The 19209-nt window shown below is 37.8% G+C and overlaps 4 protein-coding genes across 7 annotated transcripts; 3 read left to right on the forward strand and 1 right to left on the reverse strand.

The window, feature by feature from the left end:
• Positions 1-549: 549 nt before the first annotated feature.
• Positions 550-4591, reverse strand: LOC100699800 (eukaryotic translation initiation factor 4E type 3). The gene is made up of 7 exons (XM_003438952.5): positions 4386-4591; positions 3458-3530; positions 3063-3157; positions 2918-2978; positions 2766-2832; positions 2470-2625; positions 550-2378 (listed from the first exon to the last, which is right to left on the reverse strand). The coding sequence occupies exons 1-7, from the start codon at positions 4550-4552 to the stop codon at positions 2332-2334; spliced, it is 666 nt and encodes a 221-aa protein (XP_003439000.1). The 5' UTR covers positions 4553-4591; the 3' UTR covers positions 550-2331.
• A 129-nt stretch (positions 4592-4720) lies between these two features.
• On the forward strand, positions 4721-12229 carry LOC100700065 (serine/threonine-protein phosphatase 4 regulatory subunit 2-A). Of its 3 annotated transcripts, none has more exons than XM_005448577.2 (9): positions 4721-4804; positions 5732-5813; positions 5912-6082; positions 9113-9206; positions 9326-9363; positions 9547-9621; positions 9787-9933; positions 10175-10461; positions 10996-12229. In XM_005448577.2, coding segments are annotated over exons 2-9 (1104 nt in total). In that variant the 5' UTR covers positions 4721-4804; positions 5732-5811; the 3' UTR covers positions 11286-12229. The 3 variants fall into 3 exon arrangements, with proteins under 3 accessions (XP_005448634.1, XP_003439001.1, XP_025757578.1); XM_003438953.5 differs by lacking the exon at positions 4721-4804 and adding an exon at positions 4899-5070; XM_025901793.1 differs by lacking the exon at positions 4721-4804 and adding an exon at positions 5088-5581.
• A 2242-nt stretch (positions 12230-14471) lies between these two features.
• On the forward strand, positions 14472-16394 carry guca1b (guanylate cyclase activator 1B). Its single transcript, XM_003438954.2, has 4 exons — positions 14472-14947; positions 15354-15503; positions 15613-15727; positions 15961-16394. Exons 1-4 carry the CDS (start codon positions 14744-14746, stop codon positions 16083-16085), a joined length of 594 nt encoding a protein of 197 aa, XP_003439002.1. The 5' UTR covers positions 14472-14743; the 3' UTR covers positions 16086-16394.
• A 214-nt stretch (positions 16395-16608) lies between these two features.
• On the forward strand, positions 16609-19191 carry oard1 (O-acyl-ADP-ribose deacylase 1). 2 transcript variants are annotated; one of them, XM_005448578.4, is made up of 6 exons: positions 16609-16725; positions 16861-16969; positions 17079-17244; positions 18470-18528; positions 18646-18758; positions 18895-19191. In XM_005448578.4, the coding sequence occupies exons 2-6, from the start codon at positions 16925-16927 to the stop codon at positions 19040-19042; spliced, it is 531 nt and encodes a 176-aa protein (XP_005448635.2). In that variant the 5' UTR covers positions 16609-16725; positions 16861-16924; the 3' UTR covers positions 19043-19191. The 2 variants fall into 2 exon arrangements, with proteins under 2 accessions (XP_005448635.2, XP_003439003.2); XM_003438955.5 differs by having other exon boundaries at positions 16613-16721.
• The last annotated feature ends 18 nt before the right edge of the window (positions 19192-19209 follow it).

The raw sequence follows: 19209 nt of genomic DNA on the forward strand, positions 1-19209 counted from the left end.
CTGGCTCAGTATTTTTGGCAGAGCTGTTAATATGGACCTTACGGGTGATAAAACTCCGCAAGGCTTAATGATAATCACAACAAAAACGCCAAATCTTCAGCAAAGACTACTAGAGTTAAGAGATGAAAATGAACCCTTCTATTTGTATACCCGTGCTTTTATGTGACCGCAAGAGGGAGATATTTTACCTGTGGATGGCATGAAATCGAATCCATAAGTACATTTGATTTTTGTTTCTTAAGAAACCGACAGCCACGTTACAAAATAAAAAATAAATAAATAAACGAAGTAGTTTATCATTCCCACCCCCATTCGCTGTACCGTAGGGTGTAGGATTACCCTGCATATATTACAGTACCTTAAATGCCCAGGCAGAGATCTTTGGCAAGAAGAAGGGAAGACACATCTAAAACATGACCTTTTCTGGGACTCCTGTCGACAGTGTTTTTCTATTATGACAGCACCTAAAAGTCCAGTATATTCTTTTATATTCAGTTTAATTAAATTATAGCAGAAAAGTTTTAATAAAAGGAAAGAAAAAAAAACATGAAAGTTGAAACATTTTTATTTCTTTTAAACATGTGTAAAACTAATGGAGAATCATACAGTTTCGATATGCAGAAAACAGAGGACTTTAACAATGTAAACTGCTGATGAACACAAGGCACCATCCAAGATCAACAATCAGTTACAAGGTCTGAGATCTGCAGTGAGCAGTCAGCTGTACATGTGCAATGAAACGCTATTGTTATTCTCTTATCCTACAGTATGTGCTCTTAATGTTACTATAAAAACTGAACAATACGGGTTAAAGAAAGCAATTTTGGCAAGTGTAATATTCATCTAGCAGAGTACTGAAGCTGAGCCACATTACAAATACGTCAACATTTGATTGATAAATGACAGCAGCAGTCTTTCTGTTGGTGTCAATGCTAACTTTGTGGAAATCAAGTCAATTGTATGAGTATTGCAGTATCAGTGAAAAAAAAAAAAGCTCTGTTGAAAAGGCGCCTTTGGTGGGACATATTAACATGAATTTTGACATTTCTTAAACATGGCTGATTTTAAATTGTACATATATAGGTTTACTCATATGACACCACAGAGAGCCAACACATTAAAGCAATGAATTTTCGAGAAAGTGAAACCACCTTAGTACAACAGAAATAAACTATCACTAATGAACTTTTTTCCTGCAGTTTTGGCATTGATGCTACAATAACATCTCTTCTTAAAAATATTTAAATTGGCTCCAAACAGCAACAGCTTCTTTGTGCCCTCGTGATAGATTTCTGTGTGTTGTGTATTTATTGGTCATTTTTCCTGGGGGCAGTTTTATGTACTTCAGACTTAAGAGAATACATAAAAACATTGCACTTGATCAGAAAAGGTGACACAAAACCAAATTGTATTTGGTCTCAGTTACCACAACTCCATATGCTGTTAACTCTAGAGGGACTATCAGATGTCTTTTATACACAGTACAAAGTGCTTGACATAGAGCAGAGGCTTAAGTAAAAATGACAACCACAACACGGCAAATTTCCTACAGAATAGAAATTATTGCATATATTTCTCAGCATCTACTCAAGGTGTCTTGTGCACCGAGGTCACTTTATTGTAATACTAACATATTCCTTTCCCCATCCCCCTTATTCTACACAAGAAAATGAAAAAAAAAAAATGTGCAATTTATGTTCAAATATTCACCTTACAGCATACTAATTATTCATCTTGTCCTGAACAGACAACAGTATTTTCTTACTGTAATTTACAAAAAGATAAAATCACTGGCTAGAAAAGCTGTGTAATGTGTTGTTAATATAAAGGTTTGCTTGTGATACTTTCTTTGCTCAAAAATCCCCCAAAATTAGATGTAGTTTAAAGACCTAGCTTTTTATGTACTTGGTAAACTACACAAAGTAAGCTAGAATACATCTACACGAGTTATTGTTTTGGTTACAATTCTGTAAAATTGTGCAGTATTAAAAAAAAAGAAAAAAAGAAAAGAAAAGCTAAACATACAAATACTGCCGTAGACATATTTAAACTAAACTGACTTTTTACTTTAGACTAAAACAATGATATTTTTTATCATGTATGACAGTAATACTTAAAAGATGTGAAATTTCCTTGACTTTGAGGCTTTATACATGAACTACATTGAGGTAATTAAGATGATACATGAAGCAAATCGAATGCTCCAAAATTTGCCCCAGTATTATCACAACCCCCCCCCCCCAAAAGAAAATTAAAACACGTTCATGAGCAAAACAAAACAAAAAACACACACACAAAAAAAAAAAAAAAAAAAAAGGTTCTTGAGAGTTGCTAATGTCTTGATCTACCTCCTTCGAAAGCATGGTGCTCCTCATGGGCTGAAATATAACAGAAGATCTTATCACATCTCATGATTTCAGTCATTAAAAATGATGATACCGCACCCAAAGAAAAGAAGAAAATACTCACGTTTATAAAACACCGCTTTAAAAGGTACTTGTGGAAGGAGCTCGTTGATCCTTCCTATGATGTTTGACTCGTTAACACAAGAAGCATTTCCATTCCAGACCTGAACGACATCTTCTCTGTCTCTTATACTAACGCTGACTCCAACTACTTCATCCTCTGTAAAAAATAAAAAAATGACAATTAAGCATTTCTGACTCATAGTGTTTGCAAGCTATAATAGCAATGGTGTTTTACAGAATATAATAATAATTTAAAAAATATATAATCACAATCAAGAACATTTAAAAGAATTTTACCTGCAGCACAATAATCACTGAACTGCTCTCCAATAGTAGCCAAAAGCAACTCCTTCCACACAGCAGACTATAAATGAGAAGACAACTTTATTTAATGATCATGAAAGTAGATAGTGTACAAAATAAACGCTTAAATGTGTTGTATAACTTACAGTGCATTCTTTGGGTACTTTCATTTTCCACACACCACCTTTGGCATTGCTTTCTTCTTCCCTGTATGCAAATAAGGAAGTGACATTACAAATTATAAAAATGACATCATGTGAAAACAAATGTTGTTCTTGAGGTTCAGCTCACCAGAGTGGTTTTCTTTCTCCTCTCATCAGATGATAGCTCCATCTCAGTGGCAAGCTGGAGACCCCAGGTATGTTGTTGTAAACTCTCCAAAAGTTCTACTCCAGAGCAAAGGTGAGCAGAGGAAATGGGTCATTTTATTGAACCATTTACCAACACATGGAGCACAGACATTTGGCCTTGGTGATATTTTGCAGTGGCCAAAAAGAATTTCCTTATTACTCTTATCTACACACACCTACTGATAAACTGGCATTCTTATTACACGACGCTTAGTCAAGAGCTGAGAGTACTTTGAATAAAATTATGAATTGCTTTTACATACAAAGACATCAATCACAAACATTTTAAACACCAACTACCAACAGATGTACAACCAATTTGTGTATTCATCGTACCTGGACAGTCTCCACAGTGTAGATTTTCTTCAGGTTTGACTCACACTCAGCTGCTGTTGTTCCTGGTAGAGATCTATCAAGAAAAAAAGAAAATCAGATTCTACCTTCTTTTCTTTTTTAAATTCAAGCTTATAAATATCTCAGATCAACTAAATAAACCGTTTTTCTGAGCTATATTAATCACATGTGTCCGAATCATGCCCTCTGAGCAGACAGGATGGGGTCAAGTGTTTGGGGGGGGGGGGGGGGGGGGGGAATCAGATGACAAAAACGCCAGTAAACAGTAAACAACACTGACCCCGTTTGAACACTGCACCCTCTGATTTGTACACACAGTGGACGATGGGCTTGTGTAACTCAGTGTTGCTTATGTTCAACTCTGTTTTGATTACTTAGTGTCAAACTAGAAACTTTATTGAGAAGTAAAAGTAAATTTTACTTAAACAGAAGTAGTGACTCACTAAACAATAACAATCACATGAGCAGCAACAGAATAACACCTGTGTTAATAAGAACATGCAGTGACCTTATCTGAAATCACGCTGAGTTATTAATATTCAGCCAGCCCGTCATAATTACACCCTTTGCTTATTTTAAGATCCTTCCAAGAAGAGGAATTGTTTATGTAGGTCAGACAGGAAACAGTTGGCAGATAAGCTGCATCACCATTACCAAGCATTTTGTATGTGTATCTTGTGCAATGTTCTTTTCTGATTAAATAAAGAAAAACAACAACAACAATCACCGTTTTGTTGTTAAGATCACCTGTTATATTATCTAAGCTACAATGCCTGACTTACACTAGAGGCCTGATAAATTCATTTCCCCTCTTTGTTCTCCATAACAGGTCAACAACAAAGAGTTCACCCAGACAACTACAGCAAATGCTAACACAACCGGGAGTGGGTGAAATTAAACAGTTTCTTACCTGTCAAGCCAGAATGTCCAGGGAGAATGTAAAGGCAGGGTGTCATTTCCATTGTTATTGTTATTAGAAATCCCTCCCAAATTTCTGTCACTGATATGAATGTTGTGCTCCAGCAGACTCGGGCTGGATGATGAGCTCAGTTGTAATGCAGCTACTGGAACTGCCATCGTTATCACTGAAAACCAAGTGACCACGTACTAAAAACTAGCAGATGTCTTGCTTTCACTGTTGCCGTCGTCCGTGGTGTAAATATATAGGCTCCTTAGGTAAAACTAACCACGATCAGCTGCTGACTCATTGGTCGCTTCACCGGTTTGCGCCGTCACAACACAAAACGATGACGCCCCGCTGACTGCCTGCGGCATCTACAGCGCGCCAGAGCGATCGAGAAGTTTCCGTCACGTAATCCTGCACATGCAGTAAATGAAAATATTAATACCTCCGCGGCGAGAATAACAAGTATTTTAATTTTAGCAACTTATTTCTTTGCGGGGGGGCAGCGCTCTGCTTTGTTGATCTTCGCGTCTTCCGCAAATGTGAATACGTAATTGCAGACATGCGCAGTCGTCACTGCCACCAGCTTTGTTGGGTTGCTACCTGCTAACGTGCTACTAACCTGCAAGTATTTCTTGCCTCTGACTGGCCACAGCAATGGACATCGACGCATTGTTGGAAGCGTTTCAAGGCAATGTTTGCAGTTGTTAAATGAGCTATTATTAGATTGATTATTTCCTTTATATTTGGCTTAATGCCCTGAGCAAAATGTCTTATGTTTGCTAACTACGTTATTTCGTAACTTAGCTTATCAACAACAACTAGCGTTTAAAAGAAGCATCTAGCGTCTCTGAATTCAGTCTCTGCATGATTTCACCATTTTAATGCTGTCTTCTGCATGCAAAAATTTCGTATTCACACACTTTACACCTATTTATTTCCCCACAGACGCTTAGCGATTATGTAAACAGCTAGCTTGATAACGTCACAACATGCTGCTAACAATAAAATGCTAGCTAACTAACTTGTGGGAACTTTCTATATAGTTAACTGAGAATGGTTTGGGGATTTTATAAAGATGCACTTAACATTTGGTCTTGTTTAATGAATGTATTTTCTCTTGATGCAGCAGTAAATATTTTAATCGATGTCACTTTACACTGTAATTTGGAGAAGCCTGAAACCAAACATTATCTTCTCAGGTTATTTTAAAAGTATTCACCTTTGATATTTAGTTCAGTGCAGCCGCATGCATTTGTTATATTATCTTGGGGATCAGCGTTGTTTCCTAGCTTGTTTTAAGGGTATTAAAATTAAACTTTCTTTTTGTTCCTTAATGTTGGCTTTTGCAGATTTTGAGAAGAAAGGGAAGAAAGAGACCTGTCCCCTGTTGGAGCAATTTTTGTGTCATATTGCCAAGACGGGCCAACCGATGTGAGTACCATGGGTACATGAACGATGGCTACACCCATTAAATTTTACACAACTACACTTAACAGATTTGTTTAAAGCAAACTTGCGTTGTCTTACAGGATCCCGTGGTCACAGTTCAAAACATACTTCATGTTTAAATTGGAAAAAGTCATGGATGATTTTCATGCTGCAACACCAGAACAGAGAGGACCACATAATCCCAATGTAGAGTTTGTCCCATTTGAAGAAATGAAGACGAGGATCTTAAAAATAGTGGATGGATACAATGGGTGAGTTGAGATTATAATGAGCAATGGTAAACAAATCCTTAGTCACAACTTCAGTAGTGACTGAGTTTCAATCAGTAGTTTTTATTATTGGTATTCCTACATGCTGTTAAATCAAAACATAACCACAAAAACATCTAGATATTTGAGCATGCATTTTATATAAAAATGTACAAGGTTTACTCATATTTTATTCTGCCCACTGTGCGCTGCAGTGCGTTAGTGTCGGTCTAACAGGGTGGGCAATATACCCTCATAAATTATATCACAGTATTTTAAGAAAATATGCAATAATAATATTTCTGATAGGGGAAAAAATACTGAATTGCTGATTGAATCTTGCAGGCAGTGTGACTGCAGTGTGAATCTACTGAAACAAGATGCCAACAGCAGCCTTATAGTGCAATAGCAGTGACACAATAGTATACAGAGTGTTTTCCCCTGGAAATTATAACTAAAAGAATAAAAGGAGTGTTTAACAATACCCAAGGTATCTTAACATTATAACTCTTTGAGAGGTTGCACAATATTGTTTTCTACCTGGGATCTTACTATCATATAGAGTGCAACTAGCGAGTGCTCCAGCAATGCTCGATGGAGCCATTTGTTTACTTTTGGGCCTCACAACTGCTAGCGTCTCCTGCTTAACAGCCTGGGTGTATTCAATCAATCAATCAATCAATCAATCAATCTTTATTTATAAAGCACTTTTCATACAAAAAAAAAAATGTAGCACAAACGATCATGAATACACACATTCTCCCCCCCCCACACTTAAGGAGTAAAATTGGGCTGGGTACGCATGAGCCAAGTGAGGAAACACTATCACAGGGAGCCGTCTGCACCGGGAGCCAGTCACAGACCGCAGCCTCCAGGCTGGGCACACAGCAGGAGGGAGGCAAAGAAGCTCCCCAGCCAGGCTGAGAGGACCCAGAGCCCCAGCAGCCACGGTCGATCACAGCCCCAGTGCAGAGAGCCCCCTCCGAGGAAACACTGGAGATATGACCCAATAAGGATATATACAGGGTAAAAAGATAAAATAAATAAGAATGGGATACAATATAAATATAGAGTAAGAAGATAAAAAATGAATAAGAATAAAATCAATAAATATTAGGTAAAACCTAAATTAATAATATAAATAGAATAACAGGATAGAATAAAGAAGCATAAAATAAATAAACGTTAGGTGAAAGCTAAATTAAAAAGGTGGGTCTTGAGCCTGTTCTTAAAAACATGTACGTTCTCTGCGGCCCTGAGCTCCTCCGGCAGGCTGTTCCACAGACGAGGACCATACCACTGAAAAGCTGCCTCTCCGTGAGTATGTGTCCTGACTTTAGGGACAATCAAAAGGCCAGTACCAGAGGACCTCAGGGTCCGCGAGGGTTCATATGGTAAAAGCAAATCTGAGAGATAAGAAGGCCCAAGACCATTAAGACATTTAAAAACCAATAAAAGAACTTTAAAATCGATCCTGAAACACACGGGCAACCAATGCAGCGATTCTAAAACCGGTGTAATGTGGGCCCGCCCTCTGGTCTTCGTCAGCACATGAGCTGCAGAGTTTTGTAAAAGTTGTAAGGGTAAAATATTCTTTTTGGGGAGACCAGAGAGCAGGGCATTACAGTAATCAATGCGACTGGTAATAAAAGCATGCATCAACATCTCCGTGTTGGCCCGAGAGACAATAGGGAGGACTCTGGCTATATTTTTTTAGATGATAAAATCCAATTTTGGTTACATGTTTAATATGTGGGATAAAACCAAGCTCAGAGTCAAAAATAACACCCAGGTTTTTCACTTGTAGCAAAGGACATAGTGAAAATGCCTGTAATTTAGACAAGAGTTTCTCTCTCTGAGCCTCAGGACCGATGATTAAAACTTCAGTTTTGTCCTGGTTAAGCTGTAAAAAGTTTTCTGCCATCCAAGATCTTATATCTAAAATACAGTTAAAAACGCTGTCTTTGCTTCAAGTGGTGAAGCAGATCTGTTGATTCCACCTTCAGTGAGAATAGTTTTCGTGCATATTTTGCAAAGTAACGTATTTAGTTGGAAGTAGCCTTTTTAGGTTCTAAAATCATTGCCTTGCTCTCAAATATCTGTATTTGAGCAATTGTTGTGTGCACTGGGACCATTTTTAACACTTTAAAACAAACTATATGAAGCGTTATGTTAATAAGCAATCTCACTAAATTATTTGCATCATAGCTTGTGATCATTTATGACTGTAGCTGACCAGATACATGCAGATTATTCTTTTTTTTCTCTCTTTTTTTTGGCTGTATGTATTAAACTCTTACTTGCTTATAGGGCTGTTCGATATAACGATATATATCGGATGACGATATGAAAACGTCTATCATTTCATATTACACTATCGTTTGTTTCGTGGTGTCGCAAAGAAAACTGTTTACGGCAATATTTTTTCATCGTTTTGATGGTCACTGTATAATTTCCCGATGTTCTCTCTTTCTCTTATATTTAATATAGCCGCACTACGGACGGACAAGCGATTGTTTTTATGCGTTGTCGTTAGCAACAACAACGGTAAAATCATCACATGGCTCCGCCGTCCGCACGTTTATTTTCCACATAAACCTTTCACAATAAAGCTGAAGATCCTGTTGAGATTTTTGAAAATAAACTGAATCAAGTGAAATAGAATGCATAGTGTTTATGCATGAGAAAATAAAAAGAGCAGTCATGTGCTAAAAAAATATAAAGCTTAAAACAGGCTTTTCCCTGCAGCATGCCGTGTAATAAATATTCACAAAGAAAATTGAGGCTGTATCAACTTATGTAACACTCGACTCCAGGTACACAATGCCCAGCTGAAAAACACTTCACGCATGTCGAGTTGCCCGAGATTCACAGAATTTACAGAAAATATAAAATTTTTCTTATTATATATCGTTGTCGGGACGATAAATGCCTTATATCGGGATATGAGATTTTGGTCATATCGCACAGCCCTACTTACTTATGCTCATCATCATCTGTTCCCTGATCCTAAATATTTCTCTAACTTTACAGAATCCCATTCACCATTCAGCGTCTATGTGAACTCCTTATGGACCCCAAGCGAAACTACACAGGAACAGACAAGTTTCTCAGGGGTTTGGAGAAGGTGAGCAATAAACCATATTATCTTAGTATCTGAAAATAAGATAAACAATATTAGCATATCAAAATGTAAATGTGCATTTCATGGCTTGAAAAAAAGCTTATATTTTTTCTCCTTTTCAGAATGTAATGGTGGTGAGCTGTATCTACCCCACATCAGAGTGAGTACATTGGCTGTTAAGATTCTGTTTCCTTTGCTCTTCTGTGTGCTGTATTTTTCTCAAGCTGCTTCTGTTGACAGTAATGGTCCCCAGAGATTTTATGCATTATTATTGAGTCACACTTACAGCAGCCATTTAACAGCCAGTTGGTTTTTTTTTCTGTGCCTTTCTACCTCTTTAAAGGAAAAATGGGGCATCCAGTATAAACAGAATGAATGGAGTGATGTTTCCTGGCAACTCTTCTCTATATACAGACAGGTGGGTGCAAAATGTCAGTGACTGATTTATACAAATTTGAAATTGCTTCATAAATTGCTAGCAAGTGGGAAAATTTTAAAGCCAAATAACATAAGGACAACCACAGTATAGTAAAGACAAAGCAATCTTGCCTGTCAGAAATAATATTTTATTCTTTTGGAGTAGAAATGTGAATGGGCCAGGCACACCAAAACCACTCAACAGACCAAAGCTGTCATTGCCAACTTCACTTTCCACCAACGGGCTCCCTGATTGTCCAGTCAGCAAAGAACCAGAGCCAGCCACAGAGGAGGTGGAGGAGCAGGGCATAAGGTAAATTGTTTGATCTGGTAATATGTCCTATCAAGAGTGTATTATACTCTAGTTTTTTGTTAGTTTTTTTTTATATCTCCTCTATAAAAACCTACTTTTAAGGTTTTTACAGAGGAGAGATCTCGTTTATAATTAGGTTTTGTCAAGACCCTGCCTTAAGAAAAAAACAAACAAAGAGCAACTCATCGGCTGGCATTTCAGTATATAATCTGTTTAACAGATTTTACTGTGTTTGTTTCAGTGAAACCTCACTATCAGAAGGTGAGATGACACCAAATAGCGGGATAAAGAATAAACACCCAGAAGAAGAGGATTCTGATGGTGATAAGCAAGAGGTGAAGAGACTGAAATTTGATGAAACTGAGGAGAATGAAACGACAAGTGAAAAAAATGAGTCGTCTTGTCATCAAGGGCCAGAGAGCTCGCCAGAGAGCTCGCCAGAGACACCAGAGTCTTCAAAACACTCCTGTGGTCAAGAATACAAAAGTGGAACATCTTGTGACACACCTAGTGTATCTGACAATCATGGTATGTGTTCATGATCCTTATTTAGGCTATTTTATAACTTCTGACACTACAGTGTCTTCATAATAGTTGCATCCTTATAATTTCAAATACAGAGGGGCTTATAAGTGTTGCAAAAAAGACAACAGATCTTTTTAATACAGATCTCTTGGCTGATGTTGTTTCTCTGTAGTAGAACATAAATACAAATTGACTAAAACCTAGTTAGCCTAAAGTTAAAGCAATATTTCTGTGCCTTTCAAACAGGCAAATGTTCTGAATAGTTTTGTAAAAATCTCTCACCTTATACCTTCTTAGCTTCTGATAAATGTGCATTGATGTGTCTTCCCATATTGAAGTATTATTGCTCTCCGTGCCACTTCTTTAAAAAGGTTTATATTTGAGATCCACTTCACAGATTCTTGTTGAAATACTTATTTTGCCCACTTTACAACACTAGTCTTTAAATTCACATATTCAGCTGGATAGCCTACAAGTTAGTTGCCGCAGAATGTCACTTAAAACGTCATGTTAAAATACCTTCGACTTTGCTTCCAGAGCCAAGCAGCACACAATCAGGACCCTCTGAGGTGGAAGAAGACTCATCTGAGGATACGGCTGACCACAGTCTGAAGAGCGATAGCACTGTGGACGAATCTGAGCAGCCTGTTCCATCAGAGGAAAGTTTTGAGCCGGACAGTGGGGAGGGAAACGGCAGCGATGGAGATGACTTAACCAGTGACAAGCAGATCCCCTCTTCCAGTAATTCACCAGACTTGTCAACAGAGGGCGTTGCTGGCATTTCAAACAGTGCAGAGACTGCAATAGAGCCTGGGGAACTTGACTAACTTCAAGGCCTGTCTGCCATCTGACTTTTTTTTTCTTTTCTTTTTTACACTGTATGATACCACACCAAGGGTATATCTGTAGCACTGTGGACCTGTAAGGACCAAGAGTGATGTGAACCTCTAGATTCCTCACAGAAGGATCTTTTTGTCCTAATCAGTTTCAAATTCTCAAGGCCACACATCACCTGGTCTTTAAACTGGAAGGCATGGATTTAAAAGAAGATTATGGAGACTGCCTTTTTCACTGTTGACTAAAAGTTTTTCTAATCTTTTTTTTCTTGATTTTTATATCTGAACGTAATAATTTAACCCTAATAACTGATGTAACTGATGTACTCTGAATTTTCATTATTCATTCGGCATGTATTTCCATAAAGATATGTTTGATAGAGTTTGTTTTAGCCTAAGCACAGTTGTTTTGACTATCTCACTAATGAATGTGTCTCTCTTAAGGTGAACGAGGACACCTGCCATGTAGAATGTGAAGCAATGCTTCACATATGTCTGTTTGCTTTTTCTATGAAGCACATACCGTAAATATATTTCTTATTAACATTATCTTGCACTTGTCAGCTTTGACCCCTTGAAGGATGTGGAAAATGTTATAGTTTTGGTTTTCATTCTATGAAGCCAGTATAAAACGGTATTGTAGTAACCAGTTTGGTTAGATAGAATATTGCTTTGGCTTAAGGGTAGCCATTTCTGCATCAAGCCCTGTAAACACAATACAAGGTACTTTTACACTTTATGTATGTCATACTTTAGTTTACAGTCGTCACTTTTGATAATTAGGAATTTTTACAGTATGTATCTGTAAATCAGTTTTTGTAGACTTGTAATAAATGTCCACTGCCTTCGTAAAACTGATCATCGCTGGAAACTGAAGGCTTGCGCTTGTATCATAGTATTCATGGAAAGCAATAAATGCTGAAATTTGAAGTGTACTTTGCCCAGCTGGTGTTAAGGCAGTTGCTTATCTGGGTTAATGTTAACACAACAATTGTGTCCAGGGAATTATTGTTTAGCTGCACTCAAAATGTTATGAGAATAGAAACATTTCCTGACATTATAACATTTTAGCCCAGATTACATTGACGTATATATCAGCGATATATACGTCAATGTTAGCATAGTTTATTTATATGCTGGTGGTACACCATAACCTTAGCCAAAACATGAGTTTGATAGCATGCCTAGTGTTTTTCAACAGCCACATTATTAGGTGCAAATGGTTCAAATGTTTAATGTAAATGTCTACTCAGCTATTCAGATTGAAGCAACCCACTGCATTGAGGCATTTGGACTTGATCACGAAGACTTGTTGAAGTTCAAAGCAAGTCTCAGAATAGGAAGAAAGGGTGAGTTGACTGACTTTTGTTGCTAAACAGGCTGGTCTGAAACTGCTGATCTACTGGGATCTTCCCCTGCAGTCTTATAGTTTATAGAGAAAGGTATAAAAAAGAAAATAACAAGCTTGCAGCAGTTCTCTGTGACAAAATGCCCAGAGATCAGAGGAGAATGACCAGGCTGTTTCTAGTTGAGTAACTCAGATACCCATTTCTTACAACAAGAACATCTCTGGGCAGATGGACTACAGCAGCAGAAGACTGTATCAGGTGCCACTCCTGTCGTCTAAGAACAGGAAACTCAGACTGCAATTCCCAAGGGCTCTCCAAAAACCAAGAGATAAAAAAAAACAAAAAAAACGGGCTATGTATCAAAGGTTTAGACTGCTGCTGGTGGTGTAATGGGGCGACGCGTATTTTCTTAGCACACTTTAGACCCCTAAGCACCACACAGTCTACCTAATGGCTGCTTCCAGTAGGATAACACTTTTGAAACGTGTTGGAGCAAGAGATTCACATCACAGATGAGCAGCTGACAAATCTGCAGCAGCAGCGTGTCTGTATCATATCAACATGGACCAAAATGTTTGAGGAATATTTCCAGCAACCTACTGAAGCTATTCCATGAAGAATTAAGGCAGTTCTGACAGCAAATGGGGGAAAAACCTGGTACTAGCAAGGTGTAACTAATGTAGGTCTATGTTCTAACATGCTTGCCTGCTTCCTTTCTGAAAGCTTGCTTTTATTTTACTAAGCTAAAACTCTAGAAGTAACAATGACATATATATAATACATTACAGAAAACTGCCAGGCATGGGCGTAGAAATGGGTCATCAGCACAGGTAAAAGCATTTGTACGATGACTGGATGAGGGGGAATATCTCTTGTGTAAGACAGGAGGTGTAAATCATTTTAATCGTGCAAGGATATCATCCAGTGACTCCTCAATGGCCTTGAAACCTCTAAGCTAAGATTATCACTATTCCTGTTGTCAGCACGTATATTAGCCGGGAAGGAAATGGGCCAAGCCATGTTTTCACCTATAAACAAAAGAGAAGATCCTGCTAACGCTGATGTTCTAGTGAAAAAGTATAGCTGTTTCCAAGTCTGCTTTCTACTCAAAAACAAAACAAAAGCCTGCTTGATGTTTGACCCTTTTCCAAAATAGGATTTCTATTTTGAGATATGAGGTGGAGTTAAATGCACATCACTAGTGACAACAATTTTATTATAGGTTTCAGTAAGACTAGAGTGGGCATTCATAGAGTAATCAGGGTACCAGTTAATTACCTGGCACCTGAAGGTCAGGGTTTCCAGGAATAACTAAAGGACTGAGCTGAGTGAATTATCAGACGGGTCAGGAGCTTTCTATTTTGGAATAGATTACCTATTAGTCCACAGGTAATACTTTATTTTAATGTGCTTGACCTTTTGTTTGATCATTCTATCAATTCATTTGATTTTCCCCTCAATTATATAACCTCAAAAACTAAAATTTGAATTCCAGCTCTGCTTTGTAAAGCCTTAAATCACTCGATTCAAAACTATTATACACTATACAGACTTTAGGCCTTAGCTTACCTTTGGCATTTTATACCTTAATGTAAACTTAAATCATATAATTAAATAATAATACATTTTAATTTGTGAAAATTGAATGAAATCAGAGATCCTTGAAACCCTTTTATGTCATTTTTCCCCACAACTTTCACACACAGTATTGTTTTTCTTCTAGTTTAGTATAGGTACAAGCAGCAGCACAATCCTCCCATAATCTGTCTGTGAACTAATTGAATTTGACAAGTGTTCATTTCTAATCCTTTATCATGTGATCCATAGCAGTCTGTGTCTCATCCTCACTTTCAGTAGGGATTTGCCACAATTGAGAGCCTAATAACAATTCAGCTTCTATGGACTTTCATGCCATATTGGTCAGTTTGGTTTTTGCTGATTTGCACAAACTTAGCCTGCAGCCACTGGCTCTGTAACTGAGCACTCTTTTCATTTTGTAATGTAGGTGGAAGCTTAAAAAATGTAACCAGGTCAAACCAGGTTCGTGTAATGTAAAAGATAATATTCGTGATTTTCGGCGAGAATAAAAATATTACCAACATGGGTCAACGCCTGAGTGAAGAGAGTGACCAAGACAAGGAAATCGATGTGGCGGAGCTGCAGGAATGGTACAAAAAGTTTGTTGTGGAATGCCCAAGTGGAACGCTGTTCATGCACGAGTTCAAGAGTTTCTTTGGCGTTACTCATAACAAGGAAGCTGCAGATTACATTGAAAACATGTTTCGAGCATTTGACAAAAACGGAGTAAGTACAAACTTCTGTTCTGTCTCATTTTAACGTTGTTACCAAACTACACAGCAGGAGCAGATATTAGTACACATTTGTTGATTCGGGAGGTTGCTTGTGTTGTTTCACCTGATGCTCATTATCAAATACGTATTTTATCATTTGGAGCAATTTTGAGGACTAAATTAATTTGTACAAGTAAGGAAAAATGTCATAAATGTCCATGTATCAATTTCACTGAGAATACTTTTTTGGTTTTCAGGGTATACACAGCAAGCAAACTGGATGTTTCAGCTTAGCTCTAGGAATAATGGATAATTTTCACTTTTCTCTGACAGGTTAAAGTCCACACTGAAGTAAACATTTAAGTTCTTAGTGACATCCTTGTATTCCTTCACAACATCTGAACCTTGTGTGCACACAGGACAACACCATTGATTTCTTGGAGTATGTGGCAGCTTTGAACTTAGTCCTTCGGGGAAAACTGGAGCATAAACTTAAATGGACATTCAAAATGTATGACAAAGACGGAAGCGGGTGCATCGACAAAACAGAGCTTCTAGAAATTGTGGAGGTAATATTTACTATTTTAAAGTCTCCATGTGTACTGCATAGTTGATATTATGCAGCTGAATTGGCTGAATTGAAGGAGTCATTGTAACATCTTTTCCTGTAACTCTCAGTCTATTTATCGGCTGAAGAAAGCCTGCCATGGAGAGCTGGATGAAGAATGTAATCTGCTGACCCCAGACCAAGTGGTTGACCGGATATTTGAGCTGGTTGATGAAAATGGGGATGGTGAGTGTTTGCAATGGTTTCTGACAGTTTAAAATGTTCCATGGATGATTTAAAACTTCTGAGATAGGCAGCTGTGGCATTGTGAAGCACTAATTGTAAAATTGTAAGAGTATTCATTATTGCTTGTTTATATTAAAAGGATAGGTGGGTGCAAGCTTTACAGTGGTCATCTATCAGGAATGGAGAAATGTATACATAAATAACCCAAAGAATAACTGTCCTGCGTCACTTAGGGGAGCTCTCACTGGATGAGTTCATCGATGGAGCACGGAGGGACAAGTGGGTGATGAAGATGCTGCAGATGGATGTGAACCCCGGAGACTGGCTCAATGAGCGACGCCGTAGTGCGGACTTCTAGGGGGAAGCACAGACTGTCAGTCTGTCATGCACAATCCTCATGTGTAACTATTCATATTGTGATTTTGTGTATATTGCAGTTTATATGTATATAAAATAAAACACTGATACTGTCTGACTGCTAATGTGCTATATGCTGTTGTATCATATTTAGATACATGTTCACATCAGTGCTGAGATTTTCACAAGCTTTCATTTATTGCTGCGTATGATGATGTAGGTTTTGTTTGTCTGCCCTTGCTTTATTTTCTTATATGTAATAATATGAGCAAAAAAAGAGTTCTCCAATAAACATACTAATAAATCACAATAAATGTGAAGGTGTGAATTTCTTAAAACATAAAACACTAAATAAATTTAGGAGACCACCGGAAGTTGCCAACTTTTATTGATAGGCATTGAATAAAAGACTTCTAAACATAAATATTAGTGTATACTGTTAAAATGGGTTTCTATTAAAGTATGCTTTGCAATTATTCTAATGGAAAAGTTAAATTATTCGTTTTGCATATTTATCTGACAACCTTCACATTCCGAAGGCGTGATCGTCCACAAAGTCTCGCTATTTCTCGCGAGACGATATGTTACGTAGCAGCTTTACATACTGCTCCAAACCAACTAACCTACCGAGCACTGTGTACGTAAGTGAAACAGCTTTATGCAGTTAGCAGTTTGTAAATCATACGAGTGACTGCACTAGCGTACAGCGTACTGTGCAAACTAGCAAACAGGTCTTCCAGCAGAAATTGAATGTCGATACTTCCGTGTGTTTTTAGTGTGTGTTCAAGATACTTAACAGCAAATCAAATCGCCCTGCAAGTGCTTTACCCTCACTTGCCAATGTCGTCCGAACCTCATATGTCGGCCAGCACCTACACAACTAAGGTAAACTTCAGTTTCTGGGGTTTCTCCGTCAAGAGACCAGTGTTTACTGTATTTGTTATTCCGTCGTTATGCTTCACGACATTGTCTAATGCTGCCCCCTCCTGGTTAGCCTGCAGAACACAAGTGGAGGCTGAGTTATGTCACCGGGGACCTGTTCTCCTGCCCTGCGCATGAAGCTCTGGCCCACTGCATCAGTGAGGACATCCGTATGGGGGCAGGCATAGCTGTGGAATTCAAAAAGAGGTTTCAAGGGGTGACTGAGTTAAAAGAGCAAAGTGAGTCAACCCTTTTATTAAAGATTCATCAGGGATGAAGATGTCTTGTGATCATTTTACCAGCATGGAGACAGTTTTTTTTTTAAAAAGGTTAAAAGCCTTTAACCTCCTCCTCACTCGCTTTCCTTTTGTAACAGGCTGTGTTAGGAGTTTTGTCTACACTGTCTGAGAGTATCACATTGTATAAATTTTGTCTGACTCTGTGTACACATTAACCCATATTCTTCCACACACATTCGCTCTTATAGAAAGTCAGGGTAGTATCATATGACAAATGTGTAAATGTGACTTTGTATTTGTATCCTGTTGGGCGTGCCACTTACCAGCGTCATAATGGATGACTGACAGGTGCTCGCTCTCTTGTGTAACCTCCTAAAACTGAGCAAACACCCATCTGCACGTGACTGGATGAATTCTTTTCATAAACCGTCTCCTCACACGTTACAAACTGGACTAACATGCTGACTCGTTTGGAAACTTTCTCTTATGTTTCAAAAATAACTTGCTGAACTTTGTTTCTGAGAACATTTGAAGCGAGGAATAGGTTGAATAATTTTGCCTTAACATGTGAAAGTTTTGGGGAGTTTTCAGAGGCGACGTTGGACCTGATGCCTCTAATTTTGCATAAAGAAGCTTAGACACTGACACTGACAGATCATGTGGACACTTCAGTCTGAAAACTTTATTTTTGGTTATAAAAGGATATTAACAACAGATTCAAACAGTGTCTCTGAATAGAAAGATAGCAGTACAGTAATACAATCACAGATGAGCTGTGATGGTGTAACACTGACTTGACATGAACACGTTTTGCTGTTTTGTTTTTTTTCTTTGTTTTTTTTTACCATATTAATGGTTAAAAATGACACGTCAGATTCAAAAGGCCGAGAGTTCCCTCAACAGTTTTTCTCTTTAAAATGTTTGTGTCAAACAAGGCCTAGTATTACATCAATTGCCTTGGCAGATTAGAGGGAGGATGTGTTTGCCCAGACACTTTGTGCCAGAACAATGACACATGAGTTTTTGCTTTTGGATTTGTTTGGTTCTCAGGCTAGTAAACTTTTTGATAAACAACTCTACTTTCTAACTTTTTTTGTGTGTGTGTGTGTGTCCTCCGGTGTGTTAGTGAGGGTCTAGGGATTTATGAATCATTTTTTTATCAAGCCTTGTTCTAATGTGGATATTATATTTCTTTCTGTCTTTCTATTCTTTATAATCCAAACAGAAAAAGTGACAGGACAGTGTGCCGTACTGAAAAGTGATGGACGCTTTGTCTACTATCTGGTACACATGTTGATTAAAATTCACTAGATGTACACTTTTAGACAAATCAAGAGATTTTATTCGAAAGCTGTTGTGGTTAATGCAATGAAATGTTGTTTTTCTATTACTTTATTGTAGATCACAAAGAAAAAGGCAAGCCAGAAACCCACCTATGAGAGCCTGAGACAGAGCCTGGAGGACATGAGGTCACATTGCCTGAAGAACCAAGTATCAAGAATATCGATGCCTCGGTTTGTATCATTTCTTTTCTCTTTTGTGACCCTTAATTGAGAGAAATAATAATAAACAAATGTATTTTAAAATCCACTATTGTGTCATTTATTCAGTTGCTGTGGTGGTTAAATTCTTTATCTATTTTTCTGACAGTATCGGCTGTGGCCTGGATCAACTCAAGTGGACAAGCGTGTCAGAGATACTGGATCAGGTCTTCAAACACACAGACATCTCCATCACAGTTTACAGTCTTCCTCAGAGAGAAGAAACCACAGTGATGAAGGAAAACAGACGCAGATGATTCATGGAAATGTTGATTATTGAAATGCTGATGTACTTTTGTATATGAAGCCAAAGGGATTTTTTTTTTTCAAACTTGGAAACATGTTCTTTTCTCTGTTGATGGAAAATAAAGCTTTCTTTTTATAAAAGAACCCACATAAACTCATACACAACTAGCAGTGGTAT

The sequence above is a fragment of the Oreochromis niloticus genome, linkage group LG20, assembly GCF_001858045.2.
Source record: "Oreochromis niloticus isolate F11D_XX linkage group LG20, O_niloticus_UMD_NMBU, whole genome shotgun sequence".
Classification (NCBI taxonomy): Eukaryota; Metazoa; Chordata; class Actinopteri; order Cichliformes; family Cichlidae; genus Oreochromis; species Oreochromis niloticus.

Bases quoted from the DNA above. Each gene is read 5' to 3' on its own strand.
- LOC100699800 (XM_003438952.5), bottom strand. From the start codon at position 4,552: ATGGCAGTTCCAGTAGCTGCATTACAACTGAGCTCATCATCCAGCCCG. The intron at 2,979-3,062 runs GTGAGCTGAACC...ATTTGCATACAG, and splicing joins GGAGAAAGAAAACCACTCTG to GGAAGAAGAAAGCAATGCCA. The intron at 2,833-2,917 runs GTAAGTTATACA...TCTCATTTATAG, and splicing joins AAGTACCCAAAGAATGCACT to TCTGCTGTGTGGAAGGAGTT.
- LOC100700065 (XM_025901793.1), top strand. From the start codon at position 5,527: ATGTCACTTTACACTGTAATTTGGAGAAGCCTGAAACCAAACATTATC. The intron at 6,083-9,112 runs GTGAGTTGAGAT...CTAACTTTACAG, and splicing joins ATAGTGGATGGATACAATGG to AATCCCATTCACCATTCAGC. The intron at 10,462-10,995 runs GTATGTGTTCAT...CTTTGCTTCCAG, and splicing joins TAGTGTATCTGACAATCATG to AGCCAAGCAGCACACAATCA.
- guca1b (XM_003438954.2), top strand. From the start codon at position 14,744: ATGGGTCAACGCCTGAGTGAAGAGAGTGACCAAGACAAGGAAATCGAT. The intron at 14,948-15,353 runs GTAAGTACAAAC...GTGTGCACACAG, and splicing joins GAGCATTTGACAAAAACGGA to GACAACACCATTGATTTCTT. The intron at 15,728-15,960 runs GTGAGTGTTTGC...TGCGTCACTTAG, and splicing joins GGTTGATGAAAATGGGGATG to GGGAGCTCTCACTGGATGAG.
- oard1 (XM_003438955.5), top strand. From the start codon at position 16,666: ATGTTACGTAGCAGCTTTACATACTGCTCCAAACCAACTAACCTACCG. The intron at 17,245-18,469 runs GTGAGTCAACCC...TAATCCAAACAG, and splicing joins GACTGAGTTAAAAGAGCAAA to AAAAAGTGACAGGACAGTGT. The intron at 18,529-18,645 runs GTACACATGTTG...ACTTTATTGTAG, and splicing joins GACGCTTTGTCTACTATCTG to ATCACAAAGAAAAAGGCAAG.